General features: G+C 35.0%; 1 protein-coding gene across 3 annotated transcripts in view; it reads right to left on the reverse strand.

The window, feature by feature from the left end:
- LOC121414317 (testis-expressed protein 11-like) overlaps positions 1–26,914 on the reverse strand; it is a 200,653-nt gene that overhangs the window by 11,433 nt on the left and 162,306 nt on the right. For all 3 annotated transcript variants that reach the window (XR_005969834.1, XM_041607455.1, XM_041607454.1), the window contains one exon: positions 17,708–17,778. Coding sequence is in view for 2 of the 3 variants with exons in the window: in XM_041607455.1 (XP_041463389.1) it covers positions 17,708–17,778 (71 nt within the window). In the remaining variant the exon portion in view is untranslated. The remainder of the gene's footprint in view (positions 1–17,707; positions 17,779–26,914) is intronic.

Raw genomic sequence — 26,914 nt, forward strand, 5'->3', positions numbered from 1 at the left:
CATGAGCGGGACTCGAATCCCTCACGTTGAGATCTACGATCTTATCCGAAACATGCGCTCTAACCGACTGAGCGACGCTGCCTTCACATGAGAGCACAATACATGTATATAAAGAAGTAAAGAAATGAGGGAAAGTTAAACAAAAACTTGAGAGAGCAAGTCAAACAACAACAAGTTAAACAAAAACATTTTTGTAACAGACAAAATTAAGAACTCATTACAATAAGGTCTCTGCCAAACTCAGTAAAAGTGAGAAAAATGTATACAATGCTGTACTCGAAAACCTAATAGTGCAATAAAGCTTTCTTGCAAAAGGGGTTAGGTCCATTTTTCATCAAATTTGATTTTTATGTCTTAATGTACAGATTTTTAGTAGCTCTATATAATGGTACCAAAGAAAAGTTGAAATTCCTATTAAAAAAAGAACTAAAATGGCAAACAAAAGTAACCTTTTATCAAAAGGGGTTAGGTCCATTTCTCTTTAGTTGCAAAAGGGATTAGGTCTACACAGATTTTTTTTTGGAAAAGAATATCTTGAAAAATATGAAGACAGGTAGATTTCTCTTATACCCAATTATAAGTTTTCATGGTAGGGTATCATGAAAATTGAGATTTGTATAAGAATATTGCCATATGGGAGAATAAAAAAAAACAATTTTCTTCGACTGGACCTAACCCCTTTTCCAACTAAACTCTTAAGAAGAATTTATTTGTAAAAAGGGGTTCGGTCCATATGTCATAAATTTATTTTTTGTCCCTAAACCTCTAAATTTTTAGTCTCTCTGATGATACCAAAGACAATTTGAAATTCGAATACAAACATGAATGAAAGTGGCAAAGAAAAATCACTTCATTACGTCAAACCCCCGTTTGGAGAAAGACTGCAGTTCAGAGTGCAAACTGCGGTATTAGACCCCAAATCGTGTTTGAGATCATGGGGCCGTTTCACAAAGCTGTTCGCAAGTTAAGAGCAACTTTAAAAAGACTGGTGATCATCGCCAATGGTGTGTACCATTTACCGCAAGACAGGATCACCAGTCACTCTTAACATGAAACACCGTCTGATGAACCCCACTTGGCCAGGTAATCCCCACTGTCTCCACAAGCCAGATTATGAGCGTTGGGCCAGGGACGAAATGATAAACAATAGCTGTGCTATTACGTAAGACTTCTCTGCCTGTAGTAGGACCTTCGGAATGAAATTATTCTATTCGATATTTAATCACATTTTCAAAGGCATATTGTATTCAGAAATTCAATGTTAGTCCATTTTCAATTTCGAACAAAGAAAATCGACCTCGAAATAAGGAAAGTAAGTGAATAAACAAGTGGAATGCCTCTGGCCGTCTAACCTGCATCACGCGATTCAATATAGCAGCAGTGCTGACTTTATAAACTACTCTAACTCGCACAAGATGTTCAGTGATACATACTCTTATGTCCACTTTTTATGAACTAGACCAATAAACTTACAGAGATATGATGGTTATTCAACAAAAAACCCCAACATGGCCAAAGTTCATTGACCTTACATGACCTTTGATCTTGATCATGTGACCTGAAACACGCGCAGGATGTTCAATGATACTTGATTACTCTTATGTCCAAGTTTCATGAATCAGATCCATAAACTTTCAAAGTTATGATGGTAATTCAACAGATACACCCAATTCGGCCAAAGTTCATTGACCTTTGACCTTGGTCATGTGACCTGAAATGCGCACAGGATGTTCAGTGATACTTGATTACTCTAATATCCAAGTTTAAAGAACTAGACCAATAAACTTTCAAAGTTATTATGGTAATTCAACAGATACCCCCAATTCGGCCAAAGTTCATTGACCCTAAATGACCTTTGACCTTGATCATGAGACCTGAAACTTGCAAAAAAATTTCAGTTGATGCTTGATTACTATTATGTCCAAGTTTCATGAATCAGATCCATAAACTTTCAAAGTTATGATGGGAATTCAACAGATACCCCCAATTCGGCCAAAGTTCATTGACCCTAAATGACCTTTGACCTTGGTCATGTGACATAAAACTCATGCAGGATGTTCAGTGATACTTGATTAACCTCATGTCCCAGTTTCATGAACTAGGTCCATATATTTTCTAAGTAATTATGACATTTCAAAAACTTTTTTTTAAAGTTTTTATTGATTGATAAAATGATTACACAAATATCAAAATACAATCAAAATAAAAAACAATAAAAAACAATTGGAATGCCTCTGGCCGTCTCACCTGCATCACGCGGTTCAATATAGCAGCAGTGCTGACTTTGAATACTACTCTAACTCGCACAAGATGTTCAGTGATACATGGTTACTCTATGTCCACTTTTTATGAACTAGACCAATAAACTTACAGAGATATGATGGTTATTCAACAAAAAACCCCAACATGGCCAAAGTTCATTGACCTTACATGACCTTTGACCTTGATCATGTGACCTGAAACTCGAACAGGATGTTCAGTGATACTTGATTACTCTTATGTACAAGTTTCATGAATCAGATCCATAAACTTTCAAAGTTATGATGGGAATTCAACAGATATCCCCAATTCGGCCAAAGTTCATTGACCCTAAATGACCTTTGACCTTGGTCATGTGACGTGAAACTCATGCAGGATGTTCAGTGATACTTGATTAACCTTATGTCCAAGTTTCATGAACTAGGTCCATATATTTTCTAAGTTATGATGACATTTCAAAAAACTTAACCTCAGGTTAAGATTTCGATGTTGATTCCTCCAACATGGTCTAAGTTCATTGACCCTAAATGACCTTTGACCTTGGTCATGTGACATGAAACTCTAATAGGATGTTCAGTAATACTTGATTAACCTTATGGCCAAGTTTTAGTAACTAGGTCCACATACTTTCTAAGTTATGACGTCATTTCAAAAACTTAACCTCAGGTTAAGATTTGATGTTGACGCCGCCACCGCCGGCGCCGCCGTCGGAAAAGCGGCGCCTATAGTCTCACTTTGCTTCGCAGGTGAGACAAAAACTAGAATTTAATTCGTCATGCGGACGAATTAGGTGGTCTGTCATGATTTGTTCAGTGTCGGCTGATGTATGAAATAAATCATTTAGATATCATTGATAATCTTGATCGTAGACATCCTAAGAATAAGTTTTGACCATTGCTAAATGTGATTATTGATGTGGTGATGACAATCGTCAGACATACATCTTCAAACAGATACATACAAGATAGATGATTATATATATAGATGGATGGAGTGATGGATGGATCAAGTGATCGATTGAGAGATAAATGATAGGTGGTTATATTAATAAAACATAGATAGATAGACAGACATATAGATAGATAAATAGAGAGATAGATAGAGACAAATAGATTGATATAGATAGATAGCCAGACAGACATACATATAGAAAGAAAGATAGAGACAGGCAGATAGATTGATTGATATATAGAACGATAGATAGATATACATATCTAAACAAATAGATATGTTATATTAGACAGAGAGAGAGATAAACAGATACATATACAGAGTAGGTAGATAGACAGATAGACATATATATGGATAGATAGATTTATAAGAGAATGATAGCGGATGGACGGATATGATTAGATAGATATAATACAAAAAAAAGTAATTATAATCTGTTTTTATTTTGCAATATTTTAGCTATTAATTATTAGAATTGTTATAATTGATCGTGCGCAAGATAGTAAAAAAAAAAATAAAAAAAAAATCATGTCCACCCGCGGACTCGAACCCCTGCCCGCATGATTGAATGAGATGCAAGTCTGACGCCTAACCGATTGAGCTAGCATATTTCCCATAGACTTTACACGTAAGCAAATTTGAGAATTACAATTCCAATTTTGCAAGCGAAATACGGGCATGATCCCGGCATCTGATCAAAAAATGGAGGGCACACTTCCGAAAGCTTAGAATCTCAGCTACAACATACTAAAATCTCAGGGTAACCTGACTAGAAAAAATGGAGATATGGCTCACGAAATAGAGGAATGTCGAATCTAGTTTTGAGAAAAAGTCATGTCCCATAGAGATTACACGCAAAATGAGGAAAAATGACATGCCTCTTTTCATTGCTGTTTTACGCAATGATGCGATTCTCAAAACGAAAATTCATGTTACTGAGGAGAAAGAGGACATTCTAAACTACAACATATCGAAATCTGGGCGAAAAACGATTTATATTCGAGAAGTTACCACCAAATTTGCATAAATTTGATGACGTCATTTAAAAAAAATGAAATTTCTAGTTTAGGCGCCATTTTGATGACGTCATGATATAATTTAGGGACATTGATGACATGAAATCAAATTTACAATTCATACTCTATCGATATATGAAAAAAAAGTTGGGGGTCAATGGACTATTTAAAGAGCTACAGTGAATTTGCAATAGGTATGTTTTTGCCCATATATGGCCTATAGTGAGAGCTCGCGCGCACACGTGCTGCAAAATTTAACGGGTGTTAATTTCGTCATTAATGGTCGTAGAAGGTTGATGAAGGTATCAAATTGTTCAGAATTTTATCATCAATGCAAAAATGTAAAAAAAAGGCATTTCTGCGTTGCGTTAAGGCGTTACGCGCGGAAACGCGCGCACGCAAAATTTTGAAATGCTTAGAATGACCTGAAACGTACTCTTCTTTGGTCAAAAAGTGATTTTGAGCATTTTTAAATTTTGACGCACGCGTACGCGCGCGTCGTGACCTTTAGGTGACCTTTGATGACCCTTGACCTGAAGTTGATGTGATGTAAATATTATCAATTTTTGATAATTCATAATGGAGATATGGTTGATAATGTGATTTTACAAAATGGCGCCTAGATGACGTCATCATGACCTGATTACCTTGAAAAGCTTATTTTGACGTGTCCGCGACAGATCCTATAGATGTCATGAAATTCAATGAAATTGACCTAGTCCATTTTGAGATAACTTGGCGACAAGAAAATCTGTAAAAATAAATAATAAGTAGAATTTAATTCGTCATGCGGACGAATTAGGTGGTCTGTCATGATTTGTTCAGTGTCGGCTGATGTATGAAATAAATCATTTAGATATAATTGATAATCTTGATCGTAGACATCCTAAGAATAAGTTTTGACCATTGCTAAATGTGATTATTGATGTGGTGATGACAATCGTCAGACCTACATATTCAAACAGATACATACAAGATAGATGAATATATATATAAATGGATGGAGTGATGGATGGATCAAGTGATCGATTGAGAGATAAATGGTAGGTGGTTATATTAATAAAACATAGATAGACAGACAGACAGATATATAGATAGATAAATAGATAGATAGAGACAAATAGATTGATATAGATAGATAGCCAGACAGACATACATATAGAAAGATAGAGACAGGCAGAAAGATAATGGATATATAGAACGATAGATAGATATTATACTGAAAAACTTTTTTTGGATCTTCTGGAAAACTGTTCTGCCAATGAGACAACCTTTTTGCACTTTAATGTGCGCAGCATGAATGCAAATTTTGACAGACTTTCTTTGTTTTTGGACAGTTTTCAGGACAATTTCCCTGTAATCGGAATCACTGAAACATGGTTTTCTTGTGATCCAACTGCCATATACAATCTTCCTAGTTATCAATTAGTCTTTAATAATCGACAAAGCAGAACTGGTGGTGGTGTAGCTATGTATATTCCCATGTCATTCGAGTGCCACACAAAAGCTGAATTGTGCGTCATGAATAATTCGTTAGAATCTATTTTTGTTGAGATTATTATTCCTGGAAAAAAAAATTTGCTAGTGGGAGTTGTCTATAGGCCACCTAATGGTGACGTATATGAATTTGTTGAAGAAATTTCTAAAACTCTTTCGAGTGCTTCATTTAATAGCAAAAATATTGTCATCATGGGTGATTTCAATATGAACTTATTTTGTTACGATAGTGATAACTCTGTTAGTCACTTTGTTGATACTTTAGGCACATTCTCCTTGATTCCATTGATTAACAGACCAACTAGAGTAGCAGAGAACTCGCAAACTTTAATCGACAATATTTTCACCAACTTGCACCCTATTCCCTCTGCTGGCATTATTGTAACTGATATTTCAGATCATTTCCCTATTTTTGCTAGAACATCTTTAGTATCAAGGAACTCTGGCGATGCACTCAGTAAAAAGCTAACACGCAATTTTACTCAACATAACATTTCACAATTTAAGAGAGAATTGGAAAAAGCTGAATGGAGTGAAGTCCTTAATGAAACAGATGTTGATAAGTCTTTCAATAAATTCATGGACATGTTTATGTTATGTTATGATAGATGTTTTCCTATAGTGCAGAAATGTAGACAAAAATATAATAAAATACCTCGAATGCCATGGGTTACAAAATCTTTACTTAGGTCAATAAATAAGAAAAATCGTTTGTTTTGTAGGTATAAAGCAAAGCAGACCACTGAATCTAAGTCAAAATATACCCAATACAAAAATGTACTGACCTCTGCTCTGCGCCAAGCAAAGAAAGACTACTATCATTCTCAACTGCAGTCTGCATGTAATGATGTTAAAGGAACATGGAAGGTTATTCGTAATGTTTTGAAATCTAATCCTAGACCACAAACTATTACAAAACTTGTCTGGAAAGATGATTGTATTGAAGATAAGAAACTGATGTTTGAAGCATTTAATGATTATTTTTCTAATATTGGTACTACTCTATCTAGCACTATACCTAATATCCAAGAAACCTTTGATAATTATTTGGACAGTCCAAATGAAAAAAAACTATTTTTTGTTCCTGTTGTCAATACTGAGGTTATAGATGTTGTAAGTGGCTTGAAAAGGAAGAAGAGCCCAGGTTTCGATGGTATAACTAATGACTTGATAAAAGATGTAATTTCATTTGTAGTTATACCTCTCACTCACATTTTCAACTTGTCTTTAGTGCATGGAAGTGTTCCTGCAAAAATGAAAATAGCTAAAGTTGTGCCTATATATAAAAAAGGAAACCCTGTAGAAATGGGTAATTATAGACCCATTTCTCTACTCTCTGTATTCTCTAAAATCTTGGAAAAACTTGTATACATTAGATTGATTAAGTTTTTGAAGTCTTGTCAAGTTTTTTCAAGTTCCCAATTTGGTTTTCGTGAGAAGCACACAACTTCTCATGCCATTCTATGCCTGTTAGATAAAATATCTTCTGCACTAGATAAACATCTTCACACGATTGGAATATACTTGGATTATTCCAAAGCTTTTGATACAGTGAACCATGATATTATGTTGCACAAACTCTCCTATTATGGGGTAAGAGGGACTGCACTGGAATGGTTTAGAAGCTATCTTAATAACAGGCAACAATTTGTGCAGTTTAATGAAACATCTTCATCTATGCGACCCGTCACATGCGGAGTACCTCAAGGCTCCCTTCTGGGTCCCTTGCTTTTTATTTTATATGTAAATGATTTTCCTAAATCTTCATAGATGTTTTCTTTTTTGTTGTTTGCAGATGACACAAGTGTTTTCTGTTCTCACAGAAACTTAGAAACTCTTTTAGGTGTTGCTAATAGAGAGCTTGGTGTGCTGACGAAATGGATTCACGCAAATAAACTGTCCCTTAATTTATTGAAAACGAAATATATGTTATTCAGTAACAGTAAAACAGTTATGCCCGCTAATGTAGTCTTTGATCAGGTAAATATTGAAAAGGTATCATCTATTAAATTTCTAGGTCTTTACATTGATGATAAGTTGTCTTGGAAGGCGCATGCATCCCATTTATGTAAAGTACTCTCCAGAAATGTTGGTGTAATTAACAAGCTGAAGTTTATATTCCCTTGGAGTGTACTTCGCACATTGTACTCTTCCTTAATTTTGCCCTACCTAAATTATGGTGTGCTTGCCTGGGGAACCACAGCCAAATCTTACTTAGAAAAAATCCTGCTCATTCAGAAGAGAGCAGTGAGAATTATCTCGGCGGCTGATATGCGCGCTCACACTGATAAGCTTTTTTACGAAAACAAAATGCTGAAGGTCCAAGATATATATCGTCTATATCTCGGATGCCTCATGTATCAGTTGGAGAAAGGTGGTGTACCCATGGCTATAGCATCTATTTTTGTTAAGAATAACCAAATACACAAATACTCTACGAGGCAAGCTGCTTTATACCATGTATCATCAGTAAGAACTCAGCTCAGAATTAATTCACTTGCATATGCTAGACCAAAATATTGGAACTCTCTAGACAATTCTATCAGGCTGTGCGTCAGCTTATCTGTTTTTAAACATAAACTAAAATTTTGTATATTGTACACCTACATTGAAACGTGACATTTCGTGCTACATGTCGTGCTGCATATTGATATTATTTTCTTTTTCTTCTGTTTCTATATCCTACTACAAGTATATGGATTATCTATAGACTGTTTTTTTTTCTTTTCTTGGATTTATATATGTAATGTAAATAATGTATAATTTTAGACTTATATATATAACATCTGTAGGCCTAAACTCCTCTTCAACTCTTGATTCTGAGTGTCTAACTAAAAAAAATCCTCATAGCGATATTTAAGTATTAATGCTAGATCTGTTATTTATTCATTTATACTTACTACAGACAACTGGATTAGTACCCCCCCCGCCCCTGTTTTGTCGTGTGTACTTACCTTCCTCTACCCTACTCTAGTTAGTTGTTCTTTTTTATGTTACTACTGTATATATATGTATATATACTTTTTTTTGTCTCACCTGCGAAGCAGAGTGAGACTATAGGCGCCGCTTTTCCGACGGCGGCGGCGTCAACATCAAATCTTAACCTGAGGTTAAGTTTTTGAAATGACGTCATAACTTAGAAAGTATATGGACCTAGTTAATAAAACTTGGCCATAAGGTTAATCAAGTATTACTGAACATCCTATTAGAGTTTCATGTCACATGACCAAGGTCAAAGGTCATTTAGGGTCAATGAACTTAGACCATGTTGGAGGGATCAACATCGAAATCTTAACCTGAGGTTAAGTTTTTGAAATGTCATCATAACTTAGAAAATATATGGACCTAGTTCATGAAACTTGGACATAAGGTTTATCAAGTATCACTGAACATCCTGCACAAGTTTCACGTCACATGACCAAGGTCAAAGGTCATTTAGGGTCAATGAACTTTGGTCGAATTGCGGATATCTGTTGAATTCCCATCATAACTTTGAAAGTTTATGGATCTGACTCATGAAACTTGGACATAATAGTAATCAAGCATCACTGAACATTTTGTGCAAGTTTCAGGTCTCATGATTAAGGTCAAAGGTCATTTAGGGTCAATGAACTTTGGCCGAATTGGGGGTATCTGTTGAATTACCATCATAACTTTGAAAATTTATTGGTCTAGTTCATTAAACTTGGATATTATAGTAATCAAGTATCTCTGAACATCCTGTGCGCATTTCAGGTCACATGACCAAGGTCAAAGGTCAATGAACTTTGGCCGAACTGGGTGTATCTGTTGAATTACCATCATAACTTTGAAAGTTTATGGATCTGATTCATGAAACTTGTACATAAGAGTAATCAAGTATCACTGAACATCCTGTGCGAGTTTCAGGTCACATGATCAAGGTCACAGGTCATGTAAGGTCAATGAACTTTGGCCATGTTGGGTTTTTTTGTTGAATAACCATCATATCTCTGTAAGTTTATTGGTCTAGTTCATAAAAAGTGGACATAAGAGTAACCATGTATCACTGAACATCTTGTGCGAGTTAGAGTAGTATTCAAAGTCAGCACTGCTGCTATATTGAACCGCGTGGTGCAGGTGAGACGGCCAGAGGCATTCCACTTGTTTTTTTTTCTTGCTTCTTATCTGCTTTTTTTTTTTTTCAATGCAGACGTTTAATTATATTGTATCATACATATTTTGTTGTATCAAAGTTGGTCTGTGCTTAACAAGCGTTGCTTCTATACAGACCACCTCTTTCCCATATTTTCGATATCTTTTTAGCTCATTGTCCATAAGCTTTTATTCCTGTTGTGTTTTTTCTTTTAACATTATTGATATCGTACATGTATGCATTGTATTTTGGTTGTGGAAAGAAATAAATGAACTTGAACTTGAACTACATATCTAAACAGATAAATGTTATATTAGACAGAGAGATAGATAGATAGACAGATACATATACAAAGTAGGTAGATAGACAGACATATATATGGATAGATAGATTTATAACAGATAGCGGCTGGACGGATATGATTAGAAAGATATAATACGAAAAAAAGTAATTATAATCTGTTTTATTTTGCAATATTTTAGCTATTAATTATTAGAATTGTTATAATTGATCGTGCGCAAGATGGTAAAAAAAAGAAGAAAAATCATGTTCACTCGCGGACTCGAACCCCTGCCTGCATGATTGAATGAGATGCAAGTCTGACGCCTAACCGATTGAGCTAGCATATTTCCCATAGACTTTACACGTAAGCAAATTTGAGAATTACAATTCCAATTTTGCAAGCGAAATACGGGCATGATCCCGGCATCTGATAAAAAAATAGAGGGCAAACTTCCGAAAGCTCAGAATCTCAGCTACAACATACTAAAAGCTCACGGAAAACCGACAAGAAAAAATGGAAATATGGCTCACGAAATAGCGGAATGTCGAATCTAGTTTTGAGAAAAAGTCATGTCCCATAGAGATTACACGCAAAATTAGGAAAAATTACATGCCTTTATTCATCGCTGTTTTACGCAATGATGCGTTTCTCAAAACGAAAATTAATGTTTACTAAGGAGAAAGAGTACATTCTAAACTACAACATATCAAAATTGGGGCGAAAACCGATCTATATTCAAGAAGTTACAACCAAATTTGCATAAATTTGATGACATCATTTTTGAAAAAATGAAATTTTTAGTTTAGGCGCCATTTTGATGACGTCATGATATAATTTAGGGACATTGATGACATGAAATCAAATCTACAATTAATACTCTATCGATATATGAAAAAAAAATTGGGGGTCAATGGACTATTTAAAGAGCTATAGTGAATTTGCAATAGGCATGTTTTTGCCCATATATGGCCTATAGTGAGAGCTCGCACGCACACGTGCTGCCAATTTTAACGGGTGTTGATTTTGTCATTAATGGTCGTAGAAGGTTGATCAGGGTATCAAATTGATCAGAATTTTATTATCAATGCAATGATGTAAAAAAAACGGTGTTTCTGCGTTTCGTTAAGGCGTTACGCGCAGAAACGCGCACGCACATGTGCGCGCGCCCAAATTTTGAAATGCTTAGAATGACCTGAAACGTGCTCTAGTTTGGTCAAAAAGTGATTTTGAGCATTTTTAAATTTTGACGCGCGCGTACGCGTGCGTCGTGACCTCCAGGTGACCTTTGATGATGTGACCTGATGACCCTTGACCTGAAGTTAATTTGATTGATTTTTGATAATTGATAATGGAGATATGATTGATAATGTGATTTTACAAAATGGCGCCTAGATGACGTCATCATGACCTGATGACCTTGAAAAGCTTATTTTGACGTGTCCTTGACAGATCCTATAGATGACATGAAATTCAATGAAATTGACCAAGTCCATTTTGAGATAACCCTGCGACAAGAAAAATCCGTAAAAATAAATAATAAAAAGAAAATTCTGACGAAATTAAGAGGTGATCTGTCAACGACAGACCACCTAATAAAATAATCATAATGAATCAGAACAAAGCAGTATTACATGGAATAGAGGAGCTCAGCTAGTAAACAAGTAACAAGCAGTTTCTTACACAAGTACACTGTACATCAAAACACATATTCCACTTCCTAAAGTGAAGTGCAAGAGTACCTTTCTTTTTGGCAATGCGATATTCTGTTTCCTTAAAAACTTAACCTCAGGTTAAGATTTTGATGTTGATTCCTCCAACATGGTCTAAGTTCATTGACCCTAAATGACCTTTGACCTTGGTCATGTGACATGAAACTCTAATAGGATGTTCAGTAATACTTGATTAACCTTATTGCCCGGGGGGGCCACTTACATTGACGAGTGGATACCATGCGCGACCAAAAAAACACGTAAAAAGGATGTCCTTTTCACGATAGGGCACGTTACGTACGTAACGTGAAAAGGGTGTCAAAAACACAAAAATAAGGAAAAAAGGGTATCTATTTCGCTAGGAAAATTACGTGGTTAGGGTCGAATTTGCGGGGATGATAAAACAAAATTAAAATGTTTTATAAAGGATGTCCTTTTTGCCCCAACACTACGTGTTTAGAGTCCTATTTGCACGAGGTGTAGAAGGTGGGGTCGTACTAAACCAAAAAGGTAAAGCCCCGGTAAAGCCGACAATCAAAGGACCCGTAACAATAAAACATTCCTGTACTTGTTTAGGGGTTCATTTCAGGGAATATTTGCCAAGAGTATCGTTTTGTTTCCAATACTTGTTAAGGGTAGGGTTTCACACGCCAATACTTGTTAAGGGGTGCATTTTCAGAATATGGAAATTACGTGTTTAGGGTGCTTTTCGAGACCCCATGGTCGCGCATGGTATCCACTCGTGAATGGAAGTGGCCCCCCCAAAACAAAATTAAAATGTTTTATAAAGGATGTCCTTTTTGCCCCAACACTACGTGTTTAGAGTCCTATTTGCACGAGGTGTAGAAGGTGGGGTCGTACTAAACCAAAAAGGTAAAGCCCCGGTAAAGCCGACAATCAAAGGACCCGTAACAATAAAACATTCCTGTACTTGTTTAGGGGTTCATTTCAGGGAATATTTGCCAAGAGTATCGTTTTGTTTCCAATACTTGTTAAGGGTAGGGTTTCACACGCCAATACTTGTTAAGGGGTGCATTTTCAGAATATGGAAATTACGTGTTTAGGGTGCTTTTCGAGACCCCATGGTCGCGCATGGTATCCACTCGTGAATGGAAGTGGCCCCCCCGGGCCTTATGGCCAAGTTTCATGAACTAGTTTCATGTTGTCATTTCAAAAACTTAACCTTAGGTTAAGATTTGATGTTGACGCCGCCGCCGTCGGAAAAGCAGCACCTATAGTCTCACTCTGCTATGCAGGTGAGACAAAAATGGCTGCATGCTTTGCAGGGGACCGCGCTCGGGCTATTATCTTCGGACCGAGGTCAAGAAACAGGTGTTTTGATACAATTGGGGCAGTAATTGATTAAGAAAAACTATGGAGTAGGTCCATGGAAAAACTTGGGTATACGTGTTCTCAAACACAGATTTTCGTCATGTTTTAACCACTTGACTGCTATAGGCTGTAATGCGCACTGACCCCCCCCCCTGGTGCTACTGAATGGGACTAACAAGTTAGATCTATTTGTGACTACAACCGACAGCAACTTCAGGAGAAAATTGTAAATAATCACATCACTTTCCTCATCACTATTTCCAATATCCATTCAGAAAAATCATCCTCCCTTTCTGACACAGATATTTCACTAAATTTATCACTATCTGTTTGTTATTAAGTTAATGCAGCAGAACAAGACAGGGTAAAATACATTTATAAAAAAAGAAGAGATATGAGACTTATTCAGAAATAAATAAAGATGATAACAAAAAAACATATAAAAATCACTTACAGATATAGAATTAGGCAGGTAAATGACATACATAATAAAACTTTAGAACAAGATTTAATTAAAGAAACAATTATGAGAACTTACACAATATAAGCATACATGTAAATGCATCTATGCAATTCAAAGTAAAGGTCCTAGAAGTCAAAATTTCATCTTCATTATATGAAGTAATTTTTGGTGGTAAAGAAAGAAATGTGGAATTTAAAATTTTCATTTTTGAAATAATTGATAATGTGCAATTTGATGCTTATATGGGGCACCTAATTTGCACAATCGTTAAAATTAGGGTTACGAATGGGACTAAAAAATAATAGAACATCACATCAATAAAAAATTGTGAAATTTAATGATAGGTGGGACATGGACCCCCACTCCCACATCTGATTATTTTTGGTGATATCCAATTTAATATTAAGTTGTGTCAAAGGAGGATATTTGAGGATATCTTTTCAAGTTATGATAAAACATTCTTTATTCTACAATTAAAAAAAATTTTGTTTTTGTTTGGCATGTTTTCACTTGCAAGGCAAAATGAATTCACCAACATATGTTAAAATTATCTTTTCTATTTTCTACTTTCATCCTACCATGTTCCGCCGTTAATTGGGGCATGAGTTGAAGAAGCAGTTCATGATTAGACATCAATATTGCACTCACTGTATGAGCAGAAGCTGATAAATCATTTAAATCGTGGAAAATGGTTCTAAGACAAATACCCCCCCCCATAGGCGGATCCAGGTGGGTGGGCACCGAGGGGCCCACACACCCCTCCCCTATTGGCAGAGCAAAAAAGGGAAAAAAGGGAAAAAAGGAGGGAAGAGAGGAGAAAAAAAGAAGAGAGGAAGACGAGTGAATTAAATATGAGGGGAAGACAACAAAAAGAATCTTTCATATCACTAGATATAGGTTATATACATATCTTGTTCAATATGGAGCTTAAATATAAAGTTTGGAACTCAATATACAAAACATATTTCATCTCGGAAATAGAACTTTCATTATTTTGTGTGATTTACAAATTGATTTTTAAAACGTGCTCTATAAAAATGTTAGTTTTATAGTCTGAATATTAAGATTTTCTGCTCGCGATGCGTGCATGCAAATTTTGATTTACCAGGTACCTATTATTTTTGTGTATTCCATAGTTTTAAAAATATCCCTTTCAGAACTGATTTCAAAACGTATCAGCTAGTGCTGCGCGCTCGCATTTTGATTGGCGAGTAATGTATGTCTCAATATTTATCATACAAGGTATTTAAATCCCCTTTTCATGGCAGTTTATTAAAAAATTGCGCTCGCGATTTGCGCTAGCATTAATCGTTAAAATATAATAACTGATGCATCCTATTTATAATCACAAAAGTGCTTGAAATGCCCAGTTGTCAGACCATAATATCATCAAATTTCGCATTTTCATTAGGCATTAATTTAATTATTAATTCAATCATTAAATTGTCTATTTTGTTTCATCTCGCGCTTAGTAAGATGAATAGATGATGACATGTCATAAGGATGTCCCGGTCCTATGTTAAAACTCAAAAGGTAACAATAAGGAAAAATACCAGCTCTTTATTAAGTGCGATCCATATCCACCTCACACTTTTTCAACCAACTGCTTGAAATACATAGAGCTGAAATTGACTTCATTTAAGCTCGCGCTTCGTACTTCGCTTTGATATTCATGATAAAAGATGTAGATTCTAGGTGTAAATATGAAACATGCGCATGCATGTTTATTCAGATACTTAACTTGTTCTCAATTTAAATCATTATCCAGTTTCACATCACAATATCAAAATTTTCTGCTCGCATTATTAATGTAGGAAGATTCCCCATTACTCATTCTTTTCATGATTTACAAAACATGAATAGAAAGTTCCATTTTTAGGTCTAAATCTCGAATTTTTCCGATTGCATCAATTGTTCAGTAAAATAGCTATTCTGTTCACGATTATGAAAGTTGATTAATATTAAACATTCTTTACGTAGAAATTAAAAAAAATTTCAGCTCGCGCTTCGCACTCGCATTAATTGTTTAGTTATATATCTACTCTGTTTGAGTTACAAAAGTGCTTAGAATCGGCCATTATTTAGGTAAAAATGTTACAAACTTTAAGCTCGCACTTAATTGCGCTCACAAACATGTAACGTCTTTATGGCTAATTGCAAGCAGTCTTAACAGGTACCTTTCCTTCAGTGCATTTCTGCTCGCGCTTTGCGTTCGAAGTAATTGTTCATTTGCCTACACATCTTTTTCAGGATAACAAACACTGCCCAGAATAGTAAATTAAAGGCTTTTATGGGAGGAAATTATAATTTCTTTACCAATTTCAGGCATTACTCCTATTTGTTTGAGATCAGAATGCAGAAAAATTTGTTAACAAATTATAATTTCCTCCTATAGAAGCCTCTTAATTTATTTATCTATTGTCCACGGCGGACGGCATTTGAATATCAATGAGTCAGAAAGATGAGGATCGAGGGTATTTGAATTCCAGTTCATCGTGGCTTTAGCCGTGAACCAGAATAGCCTGGTGGTTGAGTCGCTGCCCGGAAAGCAGTAGATGGCAGGTTCGAATCCCACTGGTTCCATTTTTTCTGACTTATGATTTTCATTAGAGATCGAGCATACTGATCTTATGATTTTCATTAGAGATCGAGCATACTGATCTTATGATTTTCATTACAGATCGAGCATACTGATCTTATGATTTTCATACAGATCGAGCATACTGATCTTATGATTTTCATTAGAGATCGAGCATACTGATCTTATGATTTTCATTAGAGATCGAGCATACTGATCTTATGATTTTCATTAGAGATCCAGCATACTGATCTTATGATTTTCATTACAGATCGAGCATACTGATCTTATGATTTTCATACAGATCGAGCATACTGATCTTATGAATTTCATTAGAGATCGAGCATACTGATCTTATGATTTTCATTACAGATCGAGCATACTGATCTTATGATTTTCATTACAGATCGAGCATACTGATCTTATGATTTTCATTAGAGATCGAGCATACTGATCTTATGATTTTCATTAGAGATCGAGCATACTGATCTTATGATTTTCATTACAGATCGAGCATACTGATCTTATGATTTTCATTAGAGATCGAGCATACTGATCTTATGAGTTTCATTACAGATCGAGCATACTGATCTTATGATTTTCATTACAGATCGAGCATACTGATCTTATGATTTTCATTACAGATCGAGCATACTGATCTTATGATTTTCATTACAGATCGAGCATACTGATCTTATGATTTTCATTACAGATCGAGCATACTGATCTTATGATTTTCATACAGATCGAGCATACTGATCTTATGATTTTCATTACAGATCGAGCATACTGATCTTAAACAAATAGGAGTAATGCCGAAAATTTGTTAACAAATTATTGCCCAGAATGTTCAAAATTTTACGAAAAATACATAAGATTTTTTTTTTAATTTGGCTCGTGCTTCGCGCTCGCATTATATAAATAGGGATTATGATATATATATTTATGTTTATTCATAAGAATAAAGCTAAGACGTGACTACAAGGACTACCGGCCCCTTCAAAATAAACCATAAATCATCTTCGAGCAGCCGATCGGGAAAAACATGGCTGAAAATAAAATCTGGGGCCCCCTCTTTTGGCGAAGGCTGCCTCCCAGAGCAATTACGCATGGACAAAAATAAGAGAGAGGTCATTTACCCCCAAGGACAGATACACCCCAGAACCCCCCCCCCCCCCCGCAATTACCTCTGATGACATATACCCCAGGAAAATTCCCCCCTCCCTCTCTGGCATCGATGTTAGAATTAAGCAGGACCCATTGTATGTCTTGGTCGGTAGCACAGGTTTTCAAAATATTTTCTACTTAATCTTTTCTTATTAACCTTGTTAAAGCTGCACTAATGTCTCATTTCTAATACAGGTGAAAAAACAATGCAGGTTGATATGCTTACATAGAGTTAAAGGTATCTTACCATGAACATTTAGTTATTATTTATTTATTTAAAAATATTTATACAGGATAAGCATATTCAATACATATACATGGTCCTGTTGACATATTACCTGAAGGAATATATTCCTGTGTTCCATGCTTTTGTCATCAACCAAACAATGTCTACTTCTGGATAAGAGTCCTAAAGAAGAAAATGAAATTGAAAAAATATGATTTGCTTTAACTGACATAACTAGCTGATGACATAGCTCAAACTATCTGACATCTATTTTCTTTTTTTGGACTTTTGAAAAAAAAAATGATGTCCTAGATTTTATTGTAATAATCACTGGAACTGACCAGGAGACATATTTCATATACTGTGAATTTGCCTTACTCTGCAAAGTTGTGGACAATATATTTAGTTTCATTGGGATGGTCTAGTCTCATGTGCTAGCATCTTAGTTGGACCTATTATCATATTTAACCATCATCAGAGACTACCAACACAGGTTTCAAGCAGTCTATCGAAATAATCCTTTTTATGCTTTTTACCTGTGATTGACCCTGCATAGTATAACAATTCATTACATTCAGATTGGAATGTGATGTAATAAACTCAGGCTTTCAACTGGATTGCCAACTCTGATCAGATTCCTGAAGATAATGATAGGTCAATTGCTACTAGATCTCAAACATAGAAAAAGTCTGGAGGCTATAACAGATTTGTTACAGAATGAGAATTTTATCAGTCTTGTGAAGTCATCAGTCAACAAGAAACAGCAATGATACTTGGACTACAAATAGTGAAAGTCAATTAAGATTCGGATGACCACATTATAAACTTCCCTCTAGTGGCATTACATAATTGTACAATAATATTAAGAAATATAAAAAAAAAGTGGAACGCCTCTGGCAGTCTCGCCTGTGTTATGCGAGTTGATATACATGTACCAGCAGTGCTGATTATGAAAGACTCTCAAATAATTATTTATAAAAAGAAAACACTGTGATAATAAAATACTATGTCCATTTTATACCCAACATGCCCTTGGACCATGATCATGTGACCTCAGACATATGCAAAACAACTTGATTACCCTTATGTCTGTTTTATGAGCTACATGTGTAGATCCATAAACTTTTTCAGTTACGATGCCAATTCAACAATACCCCCAACATGGCCAAAGTTCATTGGCTCCCCCGATTATGGGCCCCTTCGCCCATTTTAAAATTCTGGATCCACCACTGATTTGTCCATGAATTAAACTGATCATGACAAATTGTTAGGAAAAGAATACATTTATGCAGTATAAAGGATATTCATTCCTAAGTTTTCGAATGTGCTCGCTCAACCATGAAAATGTGTAAAGTTTAGAAAGTGTTTGGTGATATAAATGATGGATGATAAAAACAATAGCAACAAAAGTCACATTTAAAACCATATTAGCCCCAAATATTCAGTTTATTACCCTTTAAAATGAGTCTGTGAAATTGAAAATACCAGTTTTCCCACTTTGATGTGTACTCACTCATCCATAAATAAACAAATCGACTTCATTTTAGCACAGAATTCTGCCCATAGGTTGATAAACATTACTGCCAAATGACATTGCTAAAGACAGCATTGAAAAAAAGTTCTATCATATTGAATAAGGGGTTCCTTATTCTTAAACATATGCACCCATGAGGCACACAAGTCTATGAGAGGAAGTCAAAATTTTGAAATGAGGGTTTGTTTCATGGACGATTTTTGTTACTTCTGCCAACAGTTATTTCATGAAACTTCGCACATGGCTCCAGAGTAACACTATCCAAAAGGTGCGCACACCAAAATAACCATTCGATATGGCACAGAATGGGGCCAAGGCCTTGAACTTTCTTCTCATTTGCATAATTTTCGAATATTGTGTGCTCACTAATGCATTAATCAGGATTTTCATAAAAATCATATCAAATAAACAATGCAAGGAGATTTGTGACAGATATCCATCAGTTACAAAGTGCATTTTTTCCAATAACGTAAAGAAGAGCTAATCACATGCCACATGTTCATTCAGTGTGAATGTTTAATGAAATGCCTTTGAATCATTAAAGCATGTTAATTGGTTATGAACATAACAAAAAGGTTGAGAAAAGATCATTTTCAGTTACCGAAATGAAACAATATATGCCTATGATATTTGAAAATCCTATTTTTTGTTTTCAATAAATGTTCATTGAACCATGAAACGATGAATATTGTTGAAGATAATATTCCCCAAAATAACCGTCATCATATTCTTTCATTTTTATTGATGGAAATGTGTAAAAATCCAATTAGAGCAAATTTGGCTGGTGTTTATTCAACCGTGAAATTTACCAAAAAAAGTTGCATCGTTTTTTAGAAAGTACCTTTTACAAGCCTTCTGACTATTTTCATGAGAATGTGGAATTAGTTCCAATAAAATGGAATCAAAGTCATATTTGGCTTGTGACTTGAAAAGTGGCATTTTTGCCTTCTGAGGGTGCTCACTGAAGCATGACGTAAAATACTTCAATAACATTTTCTTGGAGGGTAGCTTATAAAATTACCTAAACGCTCATGTAAAAATATATAAAAACTCGCATTGGTTCGGAAATTATTGATGTTTGTTTAAGGGGGGACTTACTTTTTTTTGTTGTGTATAGATCTATAAAATTTTCAAGTTATCATGACAATTCCACAAATATCTCCAACATTATCAAAGTTCATTGACCCTAAGTGACCTTTGTCATGTGATCTGAAAATTTGACAGGATATTCAATGATACACTGTCATCCTTATGTCTAAGTTGCATGCACTAGCTCTATACACTTTTGAAGTTATGACATTTCCAAAACTTATCATTCGTTAAGATTTCAATGTTGACGATGCCGCCACCGTCAGAAAAGAAGTGCCTATAGTCTTGCTCTGATATGCAGGCAAGAGAAAATTATTGAAGTACAACATGAACAGGAATTGGTACAAAAATTTACCCATGAAAGCAAAGAACCCCCTAACGTGGACAAATGCTATGTCCATGCAGTTCTCGCTACGTGAAAGTGCCATGACACGGTGGGAACTGCTACAGCGAGAACTGTTATTGACATGGCATGCAATAGTCTGCATGATAAACACACATTTTCCATGATGTGGACTTTGAAGATGTCCAATTGATGGATGGATGGATAAATGGTATTTATTGTGATAAAAATCCAATTAGCAGCCAAAGGCTGAATTACATGAATTTGTACATAGTAAAATTTTAGTAAACAAACAAGCGAAACAGTAAAAAAAAAATAACAACAAAGTATACTAATGTATAATACTGGAAAGGGGATACAGAAAGAAAAGTATACAGAGGGAGAAGTAATGTCAAATACAGGAATGGGGAAAGGTTAGGAGTAGACTAAATGTATATACCTTTAACATAATGCACATTTCAACATAAATATATATTTAACCAATTTTGAATGAATAACAATACATGAAGGTTGAAGAGTGGATTGTATGGAATAATACTTGCTTTGTAGAAAAAAAATAAATACAGCTATTAATTTTGGTGAAATTGAAGAAGGAAAACATGTATAAACATTATAAATGAAACAGTAATCTGGGTTGGGATTGTTCTCGATATGCTTTATAATGATTCTAAATAAACACTGTGTTGATGGTAACAATAATAGTTGAAGGAATCGGAGTAATGAATGAAGTATCTCAAAAGGAATTTAAATCAAAAATAAGAGGACGTGGAAGTAATATGATCTGAACAAAGATATAAATATAAATGTAAAGTGGGTTATAACATTATTAGCCAGTGATTTCTCGGAAGAGAAAGTTGAATGATTACTGCAGAAATCAACAATTAGAATAATCCTTCAAAAGTCAGTTACAGTTTAAGAGAAGCTACAAATAAAAGAACAAAGGTATATAGACATAGTTCTTCACAGTCCATGGGAGTTTAAAAGTCTCGTAAAGAAGGGGACTGGGCTGTTCCTGTAGCAATCAGTTCTACTTCTAGGTTCGATGCATATTCTTCTTGTTCTTAGTGTCCTTGTTTTTGTGTTCCTATCAAACCATGGACACCCAGATTGAAAAGCTTTGTCCCTGTAATCTAGACACATACCTGCCAACATTTAAAAATTGAAAATCCTACTCTGATAACGCGATTCCAAACTTTTTTCTGAGATAGTCACTACCATGCCGACAAAAAAGACCAAAATTTATAAACAGCAGTGAGCAAGCAAAAATTTTGTCCTTAACAAGACAAAAGCCTAGTTTTGTACAGATTTAGACATCATAAAAAAATCTTATTTACCCTTTTACATGTACTTTCATTTTCTACTAGTTATCACTAGTAAGCAGTATAAAAGGACAGTTTGTGCAATTATAATTTTTCATTTTCACAATTATCCATTGATAATATAAAAATAATTTAGAAAATATAAATAAATATTGACAAAAATAATCACAACCCTTAAATACATTGTGAAATTTACTGATTTTGGCTCAATGTACATGTAGCAGCACATTCAGTGTACTATTGATTGATATCATAGTAAACTGATGTTTTTTTAACTTAAAAAGAGAGAGTTATTTTGGGGCATATGCTATCTCTTGTAAAGTCTTCTATTGGTAATCTAGATTTGGATTCAATCTTATTTACATGTATTTCTTAAAAATATATTTTTACGTAAATTTTTTTGGCAGAAGAAATTGTGCTGATGGGCACTAGTACTTCAAAAATATCATAAATTTCAACATGCTTTCAATAAATCATAAGTAGTGTAATATTTCACTATGATACCTAAATTTTATGAAAATTATGAGATTTAACCGAAAGCTTTTATGGGGGTAAAACAATGGAATTTAAAAAAAATTTTGCTGATTAAATAGTCAAGTACAAACACTGCCTGAAACCATTATTGGAAAAGCACAAGAAGATTGAAAATATTGCAGGTCAATAGAATAATGTATCATTGATGATTCCAAATTTATGATCCCTAATTGGGGCAGCCCTGATTTTGCGGACCTATTTTCGGCAATGTCCCATATGACACATGAAAATGCAAAAGTTTTTCCTACACATTTATTTTTGATGATGCAATCTTACAATATCAGTTTCTCTATCATTGAACCATGGGAATAAGGATCTAACTACTGCATTTCATTTTTGAATAATTGTCCAATTAAAAGTTGTCCCGTACGACACACAGTATATACTGCATTTCATTGCAGGATTTGGATTCAGAAACTATACAGAAGGCCCATTTTAATGTAAGTACATGTATTATTGATTTGACATTAATTGAACTGAATAGGTATTTTTTTATAAATCTCCATTGAACATGAAATAGGGGATTCTAACCATATTAATCGACTTCGTGCCAATTTTCAATGGTCAGAGCCGGTTAATTTCTTTGTCACTGAGCATGAAAGAAAACCTTTATAATTAATTCATCCTAGCATGGATGAAGATTTCCTCTTGCATGCTATCGTGAAATTATTACAGGATGTAAAACATTTATAAATATGTATATCTAAAATATATTTGGACCTCCTTTGATGATCACTAATTTTTTGATATGCAGTATTGAAACTCCTCACTTTTCTCAAATTGTTAAACAAATCTGGAAAAAAAAGACAAACCATGTTGTTAAAAAAATCTGGAAAATAAGACAAACCATATGGTTTCATAAAATGCAAAAAAGTTTTAAAAAGCAAAATCGCATTTCTTAAGAAAAAAAATATTTTGGGGAAGTACAAGTGACAGTTGTGACATAAATTTTATATGAAAAATCTGAACATTTTAGCCCCATAATTTACACAAACACAGCTTAAATGGAGGAATGGAAATCATAACTTTATTCACTTAAATATAACTTCACACAAAACATCAAGTTTCTTAGCTCTTAAAAATGCTGTGAACCATATTGTACAATTCCCATTATGAAAAAATGATTGCACCCAATTTTATATATAACAGATAGAATGAGAATACTAATGTTATTGTCCTGAATGACTACTTCAGGCATTTAATTAAAACAGAAGAATTTAGGGGCAATGCTCCCTTTCTGATTGATAAAAAGTTGATTGTTTTATACAGGTTGTCCAGTACAACATGCTACTGCCTGTACAACACACAAGTGTACCGTACGATACAGTATTTTGATTATGACATATTAATAGAAATATTCGGCCAAATGTGGTTTCTAACATAATGAATGTCTTTAGTTTGATAGGATTATCATTATCATCAGCCAAATAAAGTGAGTGAAGAAGTCAAAGAGACATAAGAAAGTTTGGCTTCAATTTAGAAATGTCCTGTACAACAAATTTTGAGTGTCCCCTACGCCACAATGTTCTCAAGTTTTATTTTGCTTTATTTATTTATTCATGAATGTTTATTTTGCATTCATTCATATATGTGTTTGTTCTTGGGTAATTGAATATCAATTTGAGTTCAGTTTTTATGAAAATTATCTGTCCAACTCACAGACTTTAGAGTGCAAATTTGAGGTTTCCAAAAAAGTCACTTTTTCTGCGTCCGTATGATACATTACTATAATTTTAAATATGTATTACACAGGATGTGAATTAAAGTCATGTTAAGTATTGATTTTCCAAACACTCTGGTAGTACTTGATGATCAGCTTTAGTTACTGGAATATTTTATTGTTTTTCTTGTCGTAAAACAGTCAAACGTTCTCTAAATATCTTGTACGACACGTATGGAATCATCCTTATACATGTACCTCTAACTTTTTGTTAGATGTATATCTACATGTATATCTTCATGTATAAAAGGTGTCACACCCTTAAAGTTTACATCAGATTTAAGTTAGCCATAGTTACAAAGTTGTGAGTTATGAATTAATAATATAAACAGTCAGAGCCAGCATCCATATTAACTGAAATGGAACAAAGACTTAATAAAATATAATATTATAAAGCGTTCATCAATAACTGCTGCGTGATGATGAAGCTGCAATTCAGCCTGACTGAAACATGGCATGGGCATATCGCTGCTATACTGGGCCGGTACCATATATGCCAATGCAATAACCCAAAGTAATACTAATAGTTACTCAAATAAATCCATGGAAAGATAATTAAAATCCAACCAAATTCCTCAAAACAAATATTTTTGAAATCTGACTTTCATCGATAATCCCTCCTCAGTTTTTAGTTAATATCAATGTGTAATTAATATCAGTGGATAGATCATTTAATTCTCTTTAAAGCAATACCCTACATGATCTGATTACAGTTCACATGGAGATGCAGTGCTTTGAAATGTGGGGCAAGGTAAAAGTTCAAAAGTTGCTAAATGACACAATATTGAAAGTCACTGTTCTTTTGTCCTTAGTGATGAGTTACTCAGCGATTTTTTTTGTCTTTATGCACCTTAACATCAACTTTAACATGGAATCAAACACACCTCTGCTAAGAACATAAGAAACAAACAAACATGCATGACTCAAACCATTTTTTCTCCCAGAACCACAACTAAAAACAAAAAATAAACAAGTGGAAAATGACCTTTGACCATGATCATGTGACCCAAGACATGTGCAAAACAACCATTCATACTTGATTATCATTATGTCTATGTTTCATGAGCTAGATCCATGAACTTCTTATTTTTGTGATGCAAATTCAACAAATACTCCCAACACGGCCAGAGTTCATTGACCTTTAAATGACCTTTGATCTTGGCCATGTTCCTGAAACGCACACATGTGACCTGAAACTAGCACAGGATGTTCAAGGATACTTCATTGCTCTTATGTCCAAGTTTCATGAATCAGATCCATAAAATTTCAAATTTATGATGACAATTCCACAAATACCCCCAACATAACCAAAGTTTGTTGACCCTAAATGACCTTTGACCTTGGTCATGTGACCTGAAACTGGCACATGATATTCAAGGGTACATGGTTGCTCTTATGTCCAAGTTTCATGAACTAGATCCATAAAATTTCAAAGTTATTATGACAATTCCTCAAATTACCCCAACATGATTTCCTGGATAAAAGCATATTTCGAACTCCACCTTTTATCATCACTGGCGACCTGAACATTCACCTAGACAATTAAACTCCTCACCCAACACACAGAAGTTTAATGATCTAATTAGCGGTCACGCCATCTCTCAGCTAGTTGATACTCCAACACACGACAGAGGTCACATCCTTGATGTTGTCATGGTTAGGGACTCTGATGATCGAGCTCTCTTATCAAAGCCTCGAGTCATACCTGGCATCTCTGACCACTCCGCCATCTTGTGGAAGGTCAACTTTCCCAAGCCGAGTTGGTTCCAGTCTACTATAATCAGTCGCAACTTTAACAACATCAACGGTGACTTTTGCGAACGACATCACCTAACGTGACATCATTGCTCTTAGGACAGAGAGTGCAGACTTTTGTGTTGACACCGCCGTACATCGTTATAACTCTGAACTGGGAAGGATTCTCGATATTAATGCACCCCCAAAAGAAAGGAAAAATCCGGATTCATGTTGATTCTCCTTGGTATAATGACAACATCCGCACTCAGAAGAAAAAACGAAGAAGGCTGGAGAGGCAATGGCGGCAATCTTCATTTCATATCCACCGGGAACTCTTCTCTGCCCAGCGTGACTTGGTCAATTCCCTTGTGAAGAGAGCAAAGCGTTCGTATTATGTGGCGATCATTGAAGACTGTCACGACGACTCTAAAAAACTCTTCTCTGTGGCTAATCGGCTACTGAATTGTCGACAGTCATCACCTCTTCCTTCCCACTCGGACAGCTCACAAATGGCGTCTAATTTCCTTCACTGCTAGCTTCCAGACCAAAGTTAAGATGATCTGCGATAGTTTAGCACCAGATGAGTCACCACACAGCCAGCAGCTCACTTCCTCTTCCTTTGAAACTATCCAACATACCACTTCTGACGAGATCATGTCACTTTTACGTAAACTTCCTCCTAAGTCGTGTCAGTCAGATCCCATTCCCATTAAGTTACTGAAGGATTGTTCCCATTCAGTTGCTCCAATTCTCTCACATTTAATTAATGAGTATAGAAGAGGCATACGTTCCTTTCTCTCTGAAAGTTGCTCTCTTTACCCCACTGTTAAAAAAACCCTCCCTGGACCAAAACTCCCTCCACAACTACTGCCCAGTTTCAAACTTACCTTTTTTGTTCTAGATTCTTGAAAGGATTGTGTTCTCTCAATTGTCTGAATACCTTTCGGATAATGATTTGCTCGATCCTTTCCAGTCAGGTTATAGGTCTAATCATAGTGTAGAAACACTACTTCTTGACGCGTCTAATTATATCTTACAAAGTA

Source organism: Lytechinus variegatus, chromosome 4 (genome assembly GCF_018143015.1).
Source record: "Lytechinus variegatus isolate NC3 chromosome 4, Lvar_3.0, whole genome shotgun sequence".
Lineage (NCBI taxonomy): Eukaryota > Metazoa > Echinodermata > Echinoidea > Temnopleuroida > Toxopneustidae > Lytechinus > Lytechinus variegatus.